This window comes from Trifolium pratense, linkage group LG5 (assembly GCF_020283565.1).
Source record: "Trifolium pratense cultivar HEN17-A07 linkage group LG5, ARS_RC_1.1, whole genome shotgun sequence".
Taxonomy (NCBI): domain Eukaryota; kingdom Viridiplantae; phylum Streptophyta; class Magnoliopsida; order Fabales; family Fabaceae; genus Trifolium; species Trifolium pratense.
In genome coordinates this window covers 21,960,457-21,980,765 of record NC_060063.1, presented here as the reverse complement: position 1 = coordinate 21,980,765, position 20,309 = coordinate 21,960,457, and the positions used below count along the sequence as shown (strand labels likewise).

The window sequence follows — 20,309 nt, the reverse complement described above, 5'->3', positions numbered from 1 at the left end:
AAAATGTAATATAACATATATTGATCCAATTGCGAAAAACAAAGACATTCATTGGGTGGATAGTCAACACCATTGGGTGCACTACAGTCAGCTAAATCAGGATTGTTTGATCAAGATCAGACGATCACTATTTTGAGATCAGACTGTCTGATTTTGCATCAGAAATGAATGCACTTTTTTATTATTATTTTGTAGATAAAATGAATGCACTTAATCCATTAACAAATTTATGCATAGTCATAACTTATTTACTTGTGCATATAAAGACAAAATATATATTTTTCTAATGTAAAATGGTAATAAGTTCCTCATTTATTGTGGTAGCACATGGAGTAATTTTTAACTATAGGTAAATCATAATAACTCAAATTAATACTCCACCAATAAGCCACCTAGAGTACATGAAGCTAAAGTAAGAGCAGTAACCAAATAGTGTACTTTAACTACTGCAAAGGCAGGTTTTTCACTGACAAATAATTACCAGATTCACATGTCTATCTCACTCACCCTCTATATATATGCTACAGTGTTAACCATATTTCTCCATGCAACAAGAGTACTCTACCATAGCCATATTAGTGTATGTAACCAATATGGGAAGAGCTCCTTGTTGTGAGAAAATTGGATTGAAGAAAGGAAGATGGACTGCTGAAGAAGATAAGATCTTGACCGATTACATCAAACAAAATGGTGAAGGGTCTTGGCGATTTTTGCCTAAGAAAGCAGGTACGTACTACTCCAGTCTTAATCATAAGAAAAAATTTACTTTTTAGATTTTTCTGTGAATTATTTTGTGTGTGAATTATTTAATGATTTCATGATGTTGGTTTAGTTTATTTAATATTGAATTTTGTAATGTGTGATATATGAAGGTTTGTTAAGGTGTGGGAAGAGTTGCAGATTGAGATGGATAAATTATTTGAGAGCAGATGTGAAGAGAGGCAACATAGCTCCTCATGAGGAAGAAATCATTGTCAAGTTACATGCTGTTCTTGGAAATAGGTGCTGCTTTGTCCTGTCCTTAATTTTTACTCCATTGTCTCACAATATATGATGAATGAGTTATATTTATTTGGCCGTTTCACACATATTAAAGAAATATTATAAATGAAAAAAAAATTAACAAATTAAAGCATACGTGTATTTGTCTGTATCATCATAAATTAAAAACAAGAAATATGAAGTAAGCAATATTGAATAAAAAATTATACAAATAATATTAATTAAATGGTGCAACTAATAAAAAAGTACTAATTATTAATATTACATTATAAATTGAAAGTGACATTCACTGTGGGACAATTTTTTATAAATGTATATGTCATTGTGGGACAAAAAGGAGTATTATCACTAATATTAATTGGTTCAATCATGATTAGCGCTGAATTTGGTAGGGAGAATCATGGTTCGATCTTCCGCAACTGCGATCGGAATAGGGCTGACACTATATGATGTCATTACCGACATCCGAACCAGATTAAACTAGTGGTGAAAGTAAAAAAAAAGGAGTATTATCAATAATCTTTTTATTGGAATTACTACTATTTCGTAATATTTTTTTGTCAAATAGTCTTATGACTAGAAATTACACTCTTAAGGTGGATGGATAAGTGGGATGATCAGAGTTCGAACCCCGACCTCCTGCATATATATAATGTAATGTCTTGTCAACTGAACAACGTGGTATTAATTAATTGGTTAGGTTAGTATATTTGAACACTTTTATTAAAAGGATTTTGCAAAAGAGTGTATTAAAGATATTTGTTAAAGAATTCATAAAAGAAAGGCCGTCTTGATAATACAAGTTAAACATTTACCAATTTATAATAAAAATAGTCTAACAAACCAAAGTTAAAATTTTGGCCAAAAATTATGCTCATATTTAGTCCCTAAATATAGCTCAAACATCATTACCTCCCATGGAGGTAACATGAGAGTCAGGAAACCAAAAATAACCATTGTAATTGCTCATTGTTTGGAAAACGACAAATAAAACAATAAAAATGTAATAGTGCATGAAAAGCAAGTTGAATTCCCTCGTAAATGGTCCTTTGGGTTTGTGTAGAATACCCACAATGGTTTCAACACCAAAACACATTCAACACCCACTTTTTCACTCCACATCATTTTCTCTTTCTTCCACCTAATCATTCAACACACATTCAACTTTTAACCTCTCCAATGGTTTTTCTATTCAACATCATACCCCACCACTTTCTCTACCCCACCACTTTCTATTTCATATTCTTATTTAAATTTTAATTTTTGTTTTTATGATTACATAAAATTACAATTATCGATTAAAATTAAATGAAAATAATTAACACTTAACGATTGGTTGAAAAATTGATTTGGATTTTGAAAATTGTTGGGATTTTGGTAATTGTTCGGATTTTGATAATTGTTGGGATAATTAGAAGAATTTTGGCTGTTTAAATGATTATTGGGATCCATTTCACAAAAAAAAAAACTAATACTTCAAGATTAAGACTAATAGAAAGATAATAAAAGATGAATATAGTGAAAAAATCGATTTTTTTTCATGTGTCCAAATCAAATGAACCAAGTCTCTATTTATAGACAAAAAAAAAATCATGAATTTTGGTGAAAAAATAAAAAAAAAAAAATAATTTGCAACGAAATAATTGAGTTCAAAGTATTAAATAGATAAAAAAATCCAACCAACCAATCACAGCCAGCCACGTGGCTGGATCTTATCACATTTCCTTCTCTCTCCGCGTGAACGAAACGCCCACTCTCACCCTATAGCGCGTGTTGCACACGCGCCTGCTTCAAAACCACAAGAACTTGCCACGTGTCCCCCATTTGCAGATTCAACTCTGTTAAATTGTTTCAACCTCTCTCTCATCCATGTCACATTCAACTCTTTATTAAACACCCATTGCACTGTTTTTTTGGTGTTGAATATTGTTTCAATAGACCATTGTAAATGGTTACAATGGTCTTGAGTCTTGACACTATTTTCAAATCGAGTAGGGTCACATAATTGACAAACTATATATATTTATAAGATAAGATGGGGTATATACAAATAAATATTTTCTCTATCTTTGTTTTCTTGACAAATGAAATTTTTAGTTATCTTGTACTCCATAGATCTTGAATATAAAAAGGAAAAATTTAAGTTTTGTTGGTACATGCATAGTAGATAAGGAAATTTTAACTAGTATTATATTGATATTATTTCTGAAATATATTTATGTTAATTTATTATTTCTTTTAGGTTTGGACTAATTTTTTATGTTATTTTTTAATTTAAATTTTACTACTTTCATCTCAAATATTAATTTGCTGACTACTATGACAATTTACATAAACTAAGAAATACGATTAATATTGTATAAAAAAGAAAAATTATTTATTATTTTACAAAATCATCATTCATTATTCATATGGAAAATAGAAATTTATTGAATTAGAAGAAGATATAATTGTACTACATAGTAAAGGTATGATAGAATTTTTTTTTACTCAAGGTATGATAGAATTGAATAAATAGATGATACATGTATATTTAACAAAACATAGAGAAAAACAAGTTTTTTTTTTCGTCAAAAAAGTTTTTTTTTTTTTAAGAAAAAATATCTTCCATGTATAACTATAGAGATTAATCTCTCAAAAATAATTTAGATTGTTCTAAATGATTGATCTTTCCCGACAAATATTTTTCCATAAACTAGGCTTAGGGTAGGGATAAATATGAGAGTGTTTACCTAATATATAAAATCTACAAAATATAAAACTTTTACATGATGTAGCCGTTATGTAGTTTCACACCACAATAAATTATACACTAATGTAAGGTCTAGATGGACCAATTCATAGCATGTGGTACTTCTATTGTTCAACCACTGTACCAAATTTTTAAGAATTGGGGTATATAGTTATTTGTCTAAATAAATGCCATCGTTATCATAGTAAATATTAACTAAAGGAAGACTTGACCCAAAAAATATTTAAATTATATATTTTTATTTTAAATAATTTAACGACAAAATTCACACACTAAATACTGAGAAATTAATAATTTGTATGAATTTTTTTTTTATTCTAATGATCATTTTATGTCTTTTAACTTCTTTTTACTCAATTTTATGTCTTTTAACTAAGAAATTGAGAAATTGTTTGGTTGTATATGTATAGGTGGTCTGTGATAGCATCACATTTACCTGGACGAACAGATAATGAGATAAAGAATTACTGGAACTCTCATTTAAGAAGAAAAATTTACTGCTTCATGAGATCTATAAATGAGTCTCCACCACCACTACCACCGCTTGACATGGCATCTACATCCAAAAAATTATTTCAAGGGAAAAAAATTAATCCAAAAATAGAAGAGAACAATAACATGTCCCTTGAACCAATTATGCCTAAAGAAGTTGAAGAAATTTCAATGAATAATGTTTTTTATGAAATGGAGGGTAATAATAATAATAATAATATAAATAATTCAATTTTATCATACCCTAGCAAGATTAATGAATTAGCTATTGATGAAGGTTTAGGACCATATAAATGGCTTGATGATGAAATTATGAAACTTCGTACCATGTTTGAAAATGGGATGAGGAGTTATGTTACACATCATGAGAATAATGAAAAGGGTATTAATGAATATGATTATAAGAATATGCATGTGGAAATAATGGAAAAAAATAAGGAAATGAAAAGTGACATTATTTGGGGAGAATCATCTAATGGAGAATGTGGAGAGTTGTACAATTGTTGTTCATCAGGGAATTCTGCCACAGATTATGATCAATTGTCTGATTGGGATTTTTGTGAAGAAGAAAAAATGAAGAGTTGCTTGTGGGGTACAGGTATTGGTGAAATCATGAATGGTTTTTATTAGTAACTAATAAATTGTTTGAATTGTTGGAAATGTAATTGTTTATGTGATTTTGTTGTGTGTAGAAGTTTAATCAATGTCATATAGTATAGTATATATATATAGTATATATAATATAAAATAAGATCATCAGGTCAGTTATTTTTTTAAGTAGTCTGAGATTTGAACTCTGATTCCTGCATATATAATATAATATCATTATTAAGTGAGCTAAGGTCAAAGAGACCGTGATTTGTTTTACTTCTAAATGTATCCAACCATGAAATTAAGTTGGAGCATTATGTTATTATATATGTAAAGTTGCAAAATTTACTTTTTGATATTTTTTTTTTATAATCAAATGATATTATATTATAATATAAGGGGTACTCAAACCCTTACAACAAAGAACAAGTAACTCAAGAGTTATGGATACACGACAACGGATCTAAACACCGACTAGAAAAAGCAATACAAGTTTTACGACAAACCGACGGGAGAACCATAACCAAGAAGTAAGCTTAATCTCTTCCAAAAGCGCTGACGCATCCATAATGTCACCGTTGAAAATAACGTTGTTTCGGACTTTCCATAAATTCCAAGTGGTGGCCAACCAAACCAAATGACGAATACGTCCCAAATGGTCGATTCCTGCCGCTCCCAAAGGAAGAGAGTTTTGAAACCAAGATAAAACTTTGTTCCATACTCCATTACTAAAATGGCACGAGAAGAAAATGTGTGCACTATCCTAATTATTCTGGAAACAAAAAACACATGGCAGATCATGGGGATTAAATATTATACCTCTCCGATGAAAAGGGACCCTTGTTGGTAATTTGTTTAAAATTAGCCTCCACCCAAAAAAACTAATTTTAGATGGTATATCCGTTCTCCATAACCATTGTATAGCATCTAACACCTTGTTATCCAAAGTTTCGGCCTGCCTTGAAGATAATAAACTAGCATAGCTGGATTTCACCGAAAAAATACCGTTAATGTCTGGTATTCAACGCCAATGGTCTAGAGCGGTCAACTGGAAAGAAAAACCAGAAAACAGCCCTTCATGTTTCAAAAGCTGCTGCTCATCATTCTCATCCAACGGAGCAAGCCAACTCCATCTAAACGCTCAGCCACCTTTGCATATTTGTCCGCCTCATGAACATACAAATCAGGAAACAAATCACACAATGCTTGAGACCCAAACCATTTGAAATTCCAGAATTCTATATCATTATCATTACCATTACCAACACAACAACCGATGTTGGACTTAAACCTACTAGAACTACAGCTTTTCCCCGAACCGATGATATCACGCCACCATAAGGATGAATTACGACCTGCTATAATATCATGACAGCCCAATAGCGGAGAAGGTAAGTGACCATACCTGTGACGCAGCAACTCGGTCCAAATGGCATTATCATGATTCAAGAACCGCCACTTCCATTTGCTCAACAATTACGATTATTTGATATAGGCTAATCAATTACGATTATTATAATTTTTTGACGGAAAGACGTTTAAAGCATTTCATTAATAATAATGTTGTGAATACAAATAGGTGTATCAGTGAAAATATGGAAACTAGCTAGGGATGGGGCTGCCCGTGCTAAAACATGAGCGACCACATTGGCTTGTCTCCTAATTATATACTCGACCTTTGAGTTTTTGAAAAAAGTATTGTGCAACTGTTGACAATCTTTGATGACTTCTCCTAATTCAGATACATCGTTCTTTTTACCATATGAAACTTAGTAACTACAGTTACGGTTATTTTATATTGGCTCAGTTGCATAAAAAAAAAAAAGTAATTAACGTTTATTTATAGGCCTTATTTCTTATATAAATGGTGTGTTGCGTAAAATAAAATAAAATAAATATATAGTGTATTGTTGATATTGTAAGTTTACAAAGCAATCTACGAAAAGGGGTGAATTAGACTTGCTAGATTTTTCTTATTTTATGTAAGTTCTTTTTCCTTTTTAATTTTCTGGTTTAAAGTAAAGTGTAAGGGCAGTTTTAAAAGTTATATGAAAGAAAATTAAAATGCAGAAAGTAAATGAACATTGAACACAAGTAATTTCTCGTGATTCCCCTTATAATTAAGGGTACGTCTAAAAAGAATTGCAGAAGCGATGATTTTATTAGTATATCAAAGAGTACAATCTTTTCTTTTCACTATTTCAAACCCTTTAATCCACATTTTATACCCTCCTCCTACATAACTTTTGCATCTTAAATCCAAACATTCACTCACACAATCAAATATAACTTTCCTTTCTATTCTTGATTCATCGTCACTCTTGAAACCTCTCTTTCGGCTTTCCAACTGGTTGAAGAGATGAGAGTTAACAACTTCGTGAGATCGACCGAGTGAAAAATTGATATACATCAACTCAACATTACATAGTATCTCTTTCACATAGTCTAGCTCCCATGTACTTGATGATCTACCGAACTTCATCGCATAAAATGTTAAACGGCATTAACTCAATAGGCCTATTTATTTTGTTTTTTTTTTTTTTTTTTTTGAGTAAAGGCCTATTTATTTTGTTAGGTACTAAAGGACTTGCAAACGTGGGACTTTAGTGTGTCCACATATTGAGTGAGACATTTCCATCCGAATTTATCACCCTTTTCAAATGAGGCGGATTCTAGGGTGGTAGACTTTAATAGATCAATGCACAACATCTTTTATGTATTGGATGGAATGGAGTGGATGTGATACATGATATTATGGTGTACTATCAGCATTATATAATTTTCTCTTTCTCACTCTTATTTGTATCAACAATATTGGTAGATGATCACAACCAAATTTTATATCCAAATTTCTCATAGTCCAAATTCAAATAAATTTTTCCTAAAAAATCGATAACTTTTTCCCCCGAAAAATCGGGAACTTTTTTAAAAAAAAAAAAAAACTACAATTTTTTCCCGAATAAAATATCGGAAACTTTTTTCCGGAAAATATCCGAATAAAATATCGGAAATTTTTTCCCGAAAAAAGATCGGAAACTTTTTTCCAGAAAAAACTCCGGAATTGTTTTTATCTTAAATCGAAAAAATTTCCCCCAAAAATCGGGAACTTTTTTTCCGAAAATAATCGAAAATTTTTCCCGGAAAAGTTATTTTCCATTATAGCACAGTGACATGAACGAGAGTCAACAATTGAAGAAGCAATTATTTGAAATGAATTAGTTTTTTTTTTTTTGCTTTCTAAATGAATTAGTTTTTAGTTAAAAGTGAGTTGAATATAAAGTGTTTATTTGGATACATTTGTGTAAAAGTAGATTGGACAATAAATTTTAATGAAAAAATTACGTTTAAATTCAAAAATATAAATTATAGTTTAAAGTTAGAATTAATTCTAGAGGTGAATTCAATTCTAAAAACAATCAAATATGTTAAAATTAATTTTACACTTTTAAAATTAATTCTGAAAACTTTAAAGGTCAAACAAAACATAAACTTAGCAAAATGAAGAAACAAACCATCATGTAATGTAAACATATATAATAAATAAACATATTAAAAGAAAAATACATATAAAATATAAAATGCCTTTTCTACCTTTTGTATTTTTTTTCATTTTTGACACCTCTTTAAATAAGGGGTAATTGTGTCTTTTTATATCAAATTTTTATAAAATAATATTATTATAATCATTATACTCTATTACAAATTAAACTCTTTGCCTCACTAGCGGCCAAACAGCCTGTTTGTGTGATTCGCGTTTTCTATTATATTAATGTAAATAAATTGTAAACAATGGTTTATTATAAGTTTGATTTTTATTTAAACTAATTTGTGCATTTTCACATTCCCTCAAAATAAAAATTGTAATATACGTGTATTAGTTCGCACCATAGGTAAAGTAACGTTGAAGAAAAAAAAAATCATAGCAACATGATTTATGTAAGTTTGTTGATAAAAGTAAAACTAAAAGAAGATATTTTTTCTTGACAGGACCTCGGTCTGCTACCTTCATTTGGATAAAAACCTCCTATGTTGTGATAAAAAGAGCCCTGAGCACGAAATGTGTATATTCCACGACCAGTTGAAAGTATACTTTCATCGACATGTACACCAATTGAAGTGAATGGAAACACGTGATTGTAACTTCTAATATGTTGCCTAAAATGAATTCTGTCGGCAGAACCATCTAAAAATAGTTGTAGCAATTCTGTAGGAGCACTAACTATTGAAAATGACACATTTCCACCATTACAACACATGGCACATGATTCATGGTAAAATAACCTTGCATTGCAATGTCTGCATGATGTTGGGGGAGGTAATTGACATGTTGTCATTCTGGCATTACTTTGAAAATTTCTCGCAGCATTGTGTCTGGCTCGATAATTTCCCCACGAAGCTGTTTGTTGTGGAGTTTAATTGTTAATAATTGAAATTCCTGGCACACAGTGGACAGGTGTTGTTCAAGGTGTGTCAACACTTGTCTGTTATAGACAGATGTTGTTACCGGTGCGCCAACACTTGTCTATAAACAGAGAAAATAACATAAAACAATACAAACAGTAAAGTAAATAACACACAAGAGTTGTTAACCTAGTTCAGCCTAAAGCCTACTCTGGGGGATACCAATCCAGGAATGAAGTCCACTATCAGCAGTATTACTTCGAAGCTAAACTCACCCGTTTACAACTTCTCACTTAATCACTACCCAATGACACTTCTACTTAGGAACTCCTAGATATGAGACCCCGTCCCAATTCCCACCTTAACAACACAGACAGCGTTGTTATAAACCTCAACGATTACAACAGGTGGAGACACACTCCTATGAAACTAGGATTCACTCTTGCTTAAAAGCTTGCGAGCAAACCACACAACACACTAGAACAATCTCCGTACTTCAAAGCTTAGGAGAAGTTCACACTTACAACTCAATAACACTCAGGTCCTAAGCTTGCATCAATGAGACACAAGAAAGGCTCACAATTAACACTCTAAAATCCCTAAAAACACACGCTTTGTAAGACACGATTTTAGATGCTTGAAACCATATGCTTGCCTTCGTATTTATAGTAGTAGAACGACTTGGGCTTCAAGACAAAATTAGGGCTTCTAGAATTGCGGCAGCAGTGATATATTTTTGAAAATAATAGTTATATTTTTGAAACGCAAAAATATATTTTCCAAAAATATAATTCCTTTAGAGAATATAACTAGGGTTTGGCTGCCTCCTGAAACACATTAAACACGTGCGCCTTCCTCTGTAAGAAACCTTGAAACAATTCTTCAATCAAATCTTCAAAAGATTGAGTAGAAATTAAAACCCGCTAGCTGGCGCGCACAGATACACAGACAGGTGTTGTTCCAAAGTGTACCAACATTTGTCACAACACTTGGGATCAGCACATATGTCTCAACATTTGGCTAAAGGATGTTTTTGCAAAATGTAGCCAACATACAAAAACCCAACAATCTCCCCCTTTGGCAAATTTTGGCTAAAACAATATTAGACCAGTATATAGAGAGATACAGTATTACCTTTCCTTCGAGTCAACATGATCACACAACTAGGAAAGAAAGTAACACACAATAAAACTACTTCCAAGATAGTCAAGTAGCATCAGATGCAATGCAACAGCGGAATAATCACAACTAGCCTCATGGAACAACACAAGGGAGAAATAAACTCCTAATAGTGTAACGCGTATCCATTCATCATAAGAACAACAGGAAGAATAAATTCCCATAAAACATCTGAGAAAAATAAATTCTCAGTCATAGTGGATAGTGGACTCATTAGTCAGGTGCCATAACACTTGGCACAACATTTGTCATCAAATATATTCAGGCGATCAAGAGATACTATCACTCACACTCCCCCTGAATTCATGCATACAAACATCAGATAGAGAAAGAATATTCACTACTCCCCCTCAACACATGCATATTACTCACACTCCCCCTCAATACGAGCATAGATCATCAGCACAGAAACAGTCACCAGATGTAAGAACATCTGTCCACACACTTGTCACACACACACACACCACACTCCCCCTTTTTAGCCATAATTTTGACAAACAAGATGCATATCAAAACACAGAGTAGCAGACAATAGAAGTATCAGGGTGCAATTATTACAGACCATAATGCACACACAGGTGCTAGAAATCCAGGGCCTTGCCCATAAAAGGAACAAAAGAGAAATACCAAAAGTACATCAGAAAAAAATAAGAGAACATCAGAGATCATATAGAAGAACTTTCATCAGAGTCCTCCTCCAAATCCTCAGTGTCATTATCAGTGCCACTAGTTTCCTCACCTTCTTGTCCATCAGGCTCACCCTCAGCAGTCTCAGCAGCTTCCTCAGCCTTGAGGGCCTCAATCACACGATCTATTTTCAGTTTTCTGGCCTCAAGAGCTCTGCTTGCTTCAGTCAGATCTGCAATCATCTGCTTCCTAGTGAGTACCCCAACTTGGACAGATGTGCCAACACCTACTGCAACATTTGTTCCTTCAAGCAGCCTTTGCTCAATGGCCAACACCCCTTTCCTTTTACAAGGAACATCAGTGCTTCTCAGAATATCTGGGTGTTGCTCAAGGATGATATTACATAATAGAGTGGGAAGAGTAACTGGCTTCTCAACAGCATATGTCAGGGCATGGCTTAAGGTTTCTTGAAAGAAATAGGACCCATAATCAAATTTTGCTTTTGTACCCACAGCATAAATGAACTTTCCCAATCCTCTGGCTACATCACCTGAATGGGTTGTAGGGACCCAATTGTGTGCAGCTATCCTATTCAAAACAGCATAAAATGGAGAGAGAGAAGTTGCAGCCAATTTTGCCTTGCTTGGCCATACCTTAATCCTGCCACCTGTGAGGACCTTAGAGACCTCATTGTCTGTGACTTTTAGAGCAGCCACTTCATCAGAATTTCTTTGCAAATATTGATTGATCACAGTTGGTGAGAACTTAACACATTTCCCACGAACAAATACCTGCCTATATTCAGGACTTGCTGGATCATTACAGTTGTCAGCCACATTAATCAAAAATTCTTTGACAAGCCTGTCATAGCACTTGTCCAAACCAACCACAGTTTTCATCAAACCTGCATACTCAATAGCTTCAACAATACTTTGGCATTGAAGGATATCATCTTTTAGATTCCTTTCCAGAGCTAACCTCCTGTGATACACAAACTTCCATCTAGCAGACCCATTTTCCAGATGAAATGACACATTATCCAAAGGAGCATAGGGGACAGATTGGGGGACTTTTTTTCTTCATATACTCTTTCTAGATGTGCTGCCAGATGCAGCAACATCTGTCTCTGGCTCAAAGTCAGAGTCACTGGTTGGTGGAGCTTTCCTTTTCCTAGCTTTTTCCTTTTCCTCAGTTCTAGGAACCACCTTACTCACAGGTTTTGGAGGTCCATATAGGGGCTTTCTACTGAAGGTGTGAAAACACAAGAAGGGGGGGTTGAATTGTGTTTTAGCTAAGTTAAAACTTTTTCAAGTTCTTAACTCAACTAAGTTAGCAGCGGATAAATAACACAAATAATAACAAGATAGAGAGAGAGAGAGATCACACAAGCAATTTATACTGGTTCCTCTCACAAAACGAGAGTAGTCCAGTCCCCTTGCACTTCCAAGGGAGTTCACTATAATCACACAAGATTACACCTGCTCAAGCACACAAGCAAGAGACTTCTCAACAATGCTCAAGCACACAAGCTTAAGACTTCACACTTAAGCACACAAGCTTAAGTTTTCTCAAGTAATAGTAAAGTATATGAAAATATACAATTGCTCTTAGATGAACCTAAAGAGAACAAATACAGAGAGTACAAAGTATTTGACTAAAGTGCAAAAACACTTGATAGCGGTTCAGAGCTTGTATATCACAAAGTTCAGAGGTTGTTCAACGCACGTTCAATCCTTAATAATGTATATGTTGTTGTAGCTGATTCTTCTAGTATATATATACCACTAGAAAAGAGCCGTTGTAAAAAGAACCGTTGGAGTTGATAATCTTTTGTCTTCAAGCAGTCTGTCTTGATGCAGTTTGGTTGTATCCAAAACTAAGAAAGAGTTTCAGGTACTTTGACTACAGCAGAGAAGACTTTCCTTATTCAGCTAACAAGTCTGAAGACCCACGTTCTCAAAAGAGGACAGACAAAACAAGAGTAGCTGAACTGATCAGGCTTGAAAGGTCCTTTTCTTCATTGGTAGAAGAGTTGACTTGCAAAGGGAATCTTCACAGATGTCCAAAAGATCTTCAGAGGTTGATGAAGCTTTAGTCACTCAAGAAGTTCTGAAGACTTCATCATCTGAAGGTTGCATCTTCTGAAGTCCAACATCTTCTGAGCGCTTGTGAACTTCTGAATTCACATCCTCTGAGCTTCACTCAGAGCTTATATGATGCTTATATCTGCGCACTTAAAATAAATTTTTAGTCCTTCCAATTGTTAATTAATACTTTGTTATCATCAAAACCTTTATAGATTTAGGGGCAAACATTTTTAAAGCAATTTTGTTCCAACAATCTCCCCCTTTTTGATGATGACAAACATCAGTATTAATTGACAATTGTTGTTAAATTAACTTATCATGTTTCTCTTAGGTTTATGAGGTTTGCAAGCTCCCCCTAAGATTGATACTCCATAAAGTCTGAACTTTATGTTTTATCCATGATATTTTAATTTAGTATAAGATTAAGATGGTTTGAAATAAAACAAATTTCATATCTTTCTTCAGAGTGAGAGGTTTGCAAGCTCTCCCCCTAAGTCTCATAAGGCTAAGTTAAAATTGCACTCTTAACTTATCCTTACTTATGAAATTTATTTCAGTTTCAACTAACTTAGTCTCCACCTTGAAATACGTAAAACAACTTAAAAGTAACAACTTTTAACTTAACGGATAAAAGCGAGATAAAAGGCGTGGTTTCAGTTTTGAAACTTATCACTTATCAATTAATGCGTAACTACTCCCCCTTTTGTCATTATCAAAAAGTAAAAAAAAATTTATATAACCAAGACAGTCAAAGAAGAAGAGTGGTTGTTACAAAGGTGAATTTATTTCAAAGACAGAAAACAACGCGCTTAAAAGGTTATAAAAAGGTGAACGAGTTAACATGCCTTCTTCAAGTAAAAACAAGAGAAAACGAGTAAATCAAGAGAGATTAGGAAGAATGAGAAGGTTTAGTTCACGCATTGCAGAGTTTAGGAGAAAGAAAGAAGACGAACAACGCGAAAAAAATGAGAAAGATAAAGAAGACAACAAGAAACCACAAGATGCTGAGATAATAATCATCTCATCAGATTCTGAAGCTGAAGAGAATGAAGATGATGCTGACTATGTTGAGTTCTTGGCTGGCTATGTTCCAGAAGAAGAACAAGAAGAAGAAGAAGAAGAGCAAAACCCAGATCCCATAGAAATATCATCAGATGATGCTGAGGAGAAATCAGAGATTTCTTCTGAGTTTTATCCATCTGATTAGGATTAGGTTGTCTTTTTCTTTTTCTTTTTTACCAATGTACTCAACATTGTTAGATCATTAATAAAAATTTTCGTTTAAAAGCATCTGGTGTTCTTATGTTCTTATTTATCAAAGAAGGTTAGCACAAAAAAAAATAACAAACCACATAACAAGAAAACAAAACATCTTAAAATAAGATTGTTCAGAAGATAACAAGAAAACAAAAACAGCTTAAAACGAAAACATCTTAAAATAAGTGCATAGAATCCTAGGGTTTCTTAAGGAAAGCTAAGAGTTGGTCAAATTTGTCATTCAGCGATCCCACATTGGAAACTAAACCATCCACCTTGGTTTCCAATGTTTGGTGAGCAGCTCTTTGCCTTTCCAAACCTTCCTGCTGTTCCCTCAGGGCTTCTTGAAAAATCTGCAACTGATTAACCACCACAGGAGCTTGATCTTGAACCAAAGGCACTTGTTCTTCAACCAAAGGTGCCTTGCCTTTATCAGAGGGTTCACCTTCCTCTGGATAGTCAATCATCAGCACATCCTCTTGATTCTCAAAAGCAAGCACATCATCCTCTGAAAAGTCCTCGGGTTGCAACTCATTTGCCAACTGGGCAACTCTTGCAGTAGCTTCTTCTAACCTTTCAGACTCAGACCTCTGAGCTTCAAGACTCTGAAACAGCTTGGAGTCTATCCAGATGACTTTGAAAGCGTTCAGACGTTGTTCAGCAGCAGCAAGTGCTTCCAGCTTAGCACGTTCAGATTCAGCATGATTAAAAGTGGTTAACCTTTTCAATTCAGCCCTAGCCAGACTTTCCCTCATGAAGCTTATCACATCCAAGTCTCTTCTTCCAACCACAGCCTTAATTTCCTCAGCAGCACCATCCAAAGCATTGCAAATCCTTGCCTTAATGCTTGAAACTTCCAAATCCACATCAGAAGGACAAACTAGAAACCTGTCCTTTAGCAAAGATAATCTAACCAAGTCTTTATGCAATTGAGTGGATAGATTATTGAATGGGTTAGATGATGAGGGTGAAGGATTGGGAATGGTAGAGATATTGGTTGATTCATTAGCAGGATTGTCAATAATGACAACTTCTGCCTCTGAAGGCTTGGGGGCACAAGTATGATTACGCTTAGGAGAAGCATATTCAGCACTTGGTTGAGGTTCAGGAATTGTTTCAGGAATTGGATTATCTGTTGGTTCAGGGTTAGATGGTTCAGGATTTTGATGTTGTGGGGATGCAGGTTCAGATGACAGAATTGGAGATGGTTGTTTAGTGGGAGAAGCTTTGTCAGGGTTTGGAGTGTGTGATGTAGGTTCAGATGGTGATATGATAGGTGTTTCTTTTTGTGGTTGAGGTTGAGGTGATTTAGGTTTTGGAGGTGATGAAGGTTTCTGGGTGAAGGTTTGGTTATTCAGAGGATCTGGACTAAGATGTTTTTCTAATTCTGATAGGGGGTTATCAGAGGTTGGAGTTTCAGAGGCTGGTAAAACAGTTCTGAGAGGTTTGGTGTAACCTATTCCAATCTCTTTTGCATTAAAGACACACTTAGTAGACTTACCTTTACCTTTAGGAGTAGGAGCAGGTCTTTTCCTCAAACGTGCAGCCAGAGTCTCTTCATCAGATTCAGTCTCATCTTCTGACTCAGTCTCTTCAGATGAGCTGGATACTTCAACAACAACAGGCTCTTTTGAAGCTTCTTCAGTAGCCTTGGTAGCAGATTCTTCATGTTTTCTCTTAGTCCTTTGCTCAGCCATAGATTGTTCAACTTTAACTTTCTTTTGAGCCAAAAGATCTGGCTTAGGTAGATCATCTTGAGCTACAGCCTTTCTCTTTTGCTTCCTAGAAGGGTGTTGGGTTTTTGTATATTGGCTACATTTTGCGAAAACATATTTTAGCCAAGTGTTGAGACAAATGTGCTGACCCCAAGTGTTGAGACAAATGTGCTGACCCCAAGTGTTGTGACAAATGTGCTGACCCCAAGTGTTGTGACAAATGTTGTTACACTTTGGAACAACACCTGACTCTGTTCTGCGCGCGCCAGCTAGATGTTATTATTTTCTACTCAATCTTTTGAAGATCTGTTTGAAGAATTATTTCGTGGTTTCTTATACAACAAGGCACACGTGATCAATGTGTTTCAGAAGGCAGCTGAACCCTAGTTCTATTTTCCAAAGGAATTATATTTTTGGAAAATATATTTTCGTGTTTCAAAAATAGAACTATTATTTTCAAAAATATATCTTGTGAAGATTGCTGCAGAAAATATAAAAGATTTATTTCAAATAAATCTTTGTGCTTCAAGAAGATTAGAAGATTTAATTTTAAAATATATTTACAACAAATATATTTATGGGAGGAATATTTGATGCAAAGAAAGATTTGGTAAAAATATATATTTTGCATCTAGAAGATTTCTTGGAGCTGAAGCATTGTGAAAAGCCCACGAGGCTGTGCTATATAAAGGGTGCTGCTAACCCTTATTATGAACCGAAACTTGAAGCTAAAATAGAATATCAAAGATGTAGTCTTTTAAGAGTTTCGTGTCTTTAAGCCACTCTCTAGGAGAGTTGGTGTAAAGTGAACCACTCGGATTGTGAGATGGTCACTATGTCCTCACTCAGAAACCTGTAGGTAATGAGTTGAGTATTCTAATTGGAGGAAGCTTTTAAGCAACTCCAAATTGTGAACTTAGTCGTTGGCTAGGTGGTGATGTTATTGAAGCGTTTCTTCATCTTTGTCAAGGAGAGTGTCTCCATTCTGTTGTTATTGAAATCCTTACTGGTTGTAAGGTTGAGGGGAGTGAGACGGGGTCTCATATCTAGGAGTTCCTAGGTAGAAGTGTCATTGGGTAGGGATTAAGTGAGGAGTTGTAAACGGGGGAGTTTAGCTCCGAATTAATACTACTGATAGTGAATTTCCTCCTGGATTGGTATCCCCCAGATTAGGCTGTTAGGCTGAACTGGGTTAACAATTATGTGTGTCGTTTATGCTTTTCAGTATATGTTTTTAATGCTCTGTTTTATTGTTCTTACTGCTAAGACAAGTGTTGCGACAAGTGTCGGCACATCGTGGACAACAATTGTCTACTGTGTACCAGAATTTCAAAGGGTTATACTGGTTTGCAGGAGCCTTTGGAACCATACTCCTATCAACAATAAAACCTTCTCCTCTGAGCACTTCTAAGTAGTCCTGAATTACATGCTCAGCATCAGCTTCAGAAATAACAGGGTAGCCTTCAATGTACAGACGATCTTCAAGCCTAACAGAGAATTCTTGAGGAGGAGCAACAGGCTTAGATGCAATCAAACGCATCTTGGATAGAAAACTAGCATTCAGAATCTCAGGATAAAACTTCTTCTGAACCAATTCTGGGTGGAACTTCTGCAGGTTCTGAACCACGTGACCTTGATATAGAAGGTCTGACAACAACCTGGGATAAACTATAGTAGTTTTCCTCTGAGTCTTACTTGCAAAAATTGCTTCACAAATCCGTTCAAAAAAGTAATCTCCAAGATTAACTCTCTTCCTTGTCAGAAGGAAATATAACAAATGACGATGCGTCCAGGAGATTGTATCAGTCCCTCCAACTCTTGGACTGATAGAAGCAAGGATTATCTTGAACATCACTCTGCACTCGTCAGTCAATCCTTTGACTTTCCCTTTCAGCTTAAAGTCAGTGCAGATGAGATGCAGAAGATCATCTCTATATCTGGTATCCTTTTCAAAAGCATCTAACTCTATCCCAGAGTTAGGTAGACCAAGGAGAGCATTGAAATGAATTGGTGAGAAAGCCATATTCATCCCACAGATGTTAGACCTAATCTGAACACCTGTAAATTCCAGCAAGCCCATTTCCTTCCTAGTTTTACCCTTCAGACTAGGATCCCTCTCAATAGCAGCAATTTCTTCCTTCTTTGCTTCATGTTTATCAAACACTCTTGCTTTCATCCAAAATTTCTTAAGCAAGTCTAGGTAGATAGGACCGTTAAGCATGTCGAAATACTTATCCCATCCTTGTGATGTAAAGTACTGCTTAACTTCAAAACCATTGGCAGACAAACTATCGAAGTCCACAATCTTCTCAGACAGAAAGCAGAGTTCAGATTCAGGAAACTCCATCTCGTTCCCAACAATCTGAAGATTCTTGAACATAAACGGTGGAATCTTTGTTGAAGAAGATGACGAAGGTCCGGCCATTGTTGGAGATTAGGGTTGGGTTTGGAAAACTAACGAGAGAGAGAAAGAAAGTGTGTTGGAGGTTTAGAGAGAATATGAAAGTGTAGGTTGTGAAGGTGAATAGTGTGCAAGTGTATTGTGTAAGTTTATTTAAATGAGTACAATTAACATGAAAATAGCAAATTTGGGAAGTTACGCTAATTGACAGAAAGTTGAATACCAAAAATCATCATTAACCACCCACTACCTGACACACGTAGACCACGTGCAGAAATTTACTCGGTAACTGCTATTTTAATGGACAACTGTTCAGCAGTGAATACTAAACGTTTCCCACTTAAATAGTTCAGAGCCTCTGAGATATTTAAAAATTCTCTATCAGAGTTAGGTACTTCAGAGCTTGTGTTTCAGATGATCTGAATCATAAGTTCTGATATACATAACCTCTTACACTTTAAAAGCCCAAAAGAATTTTCATTCAGAGATTGAAAACATGTTCAGATGTTTCTTTATAAAATCAAATCTTTCAACAGGTAAGGCTTTAGTAAATATGTCAGCCCATTGATTTTCAGTATCAACAAACTTAATATCTATAATGCCTCTCTGAACATAATCTCTGATAAAATGGTGTTTAATTTCAATATGTTTGGCTCTAGAGTGTAGGATAGGATTTTTAGATAAATGAATGGCTGCAGTATTGTCACAATATAAAGGAATATTGTTACTGCTTACCTGATAATCTTCTAACTGATATTTTAACCAGAGTAGTTGTGTACAACACTTAGCTGCTGAAATGTATTCTGCTTCTGCTGTAGACAAAGCTATAGTAGTTTGTCTCTTACTAGCCCAGGAGATAAGGTTTTCACCAACAAATTGACAATTGCCACTTGTGGATTTTCTTTCAATTTTATCTCCAGCATAGTCAGCATCACAGAATCCATTTAGCACATAATCATTGGATTTCTTATAGAGAAGTCCAAGATTAGTTGTTCCTTTCAGATACCTAAAGATTCTCTTTACAGCTGTAAGATGAGATTCTCTAGGATCTGACTGGAATCTTGCACATAAGCATACACTGAATAAAATATCTGGTCTAGAGGCTGTCAGATAGAGTAAGGAACCAATCATACCTCTGTAGACCTTTTGATCTACTTTTCCTTCATCATCTGACTTGCTCATGTTGGTAGTTGAATGCATAGGAGTGTTCATTATCTTGCAGTCATCTAGATTGAATTTCTTCAGAAGTTCCTTGGTATATTTTGATTGATGAACATAAGTTCCTTCCTTCTTCTGATTGATTTGAATTCCAAGAAAGAATTTCAATTCTCCCATCATGCTCATTTCAAATTCATCCTGCATTATCTTAGAAAAATTCTTGCACAAAGAAGCATTAGTTGAACCAAAGATAATATCATCAACATAAATTTGAATGATTAAAATGTCTTCTTTGGTTGTTTTTCTAAAGAGTGTGCAGTCAACCTTCCCTTTTTCAAAACCCTTTTCAAGAAGGAAATTACTGAGTCTATCATACCAAGCTCTTGGAGCTTGTTTCAGACCATACAGTGATTTCTTCAATTTAAAAACATGTTCTGGGTTTGAGACATCTTCAAAACCAGGAGGTTGCTTAACATACACTTCTTCAGAAATAAAACCATTTAAGAAGGCACTTTTAACATCCATCTGATACAGGGTTATTCCATGATTAACTGCATAAGATAGAAGTAACCTGATTGCTTCAAGCCTAGCAACTGGTGCAAAGGTTTCAGTATAGTCAATCCCCTCTTGTTGACTATAACCTTGTG

At 34.5% G+C, this 20,309-nt stretch overlaps 1 protein-coding gene across 1 annotated transcript; it reads left to right on the top strand.

Moving 5' to 3' along the window:
* The first annotated feature begins 533 nt into the window (after window positions 1-533).
* On the top strand, window positions 534-5,101 carry LOC123885013 (transcription repressor MYB6-like). Its single transcript, XM_045934245.1, has 3 exons — window positions 534-726; window positions 873-1,002; window positions 4,165-5,101. Exons 1-3 carry the CDS (start codon window positions 546-548, stop codon window positions 4,874-4,876), a joined length of 1,023 nt encoding a protein of 340 aa, XP_045790201.1. The 5' UTR covers window positions 534-545; the 3' UTR covers window positions 4,877-5,101.
* Window positions 5,102-20,309: the final 15,208 nt, after the last annotated feature.

Excerpts from the sequence above, each read along its gene's own strand:
- LOC123885013 (XM_045934245.1), top strand. The coding sequence starts at position 546 with ATGCAACAAGAGTACTCTACCATAGCCATATTAGTGTATGTAACCAAT. Across the intron at positions 727-872 it reads ATTTTTGCCTAAGAAAGCAG|GTTTGTTAAGGTGTGGGAAG; the intron begins GTACGTACTACT and ends TGATATATGAAG. Across the intron at positions 1,003-4,164 it reads CATGCTGTTCTTGGAAATAG|GTGGTCTGTGATAGCATCAC; the intron begins GTGCTGCTTTGT and ends GTATATGTATAG.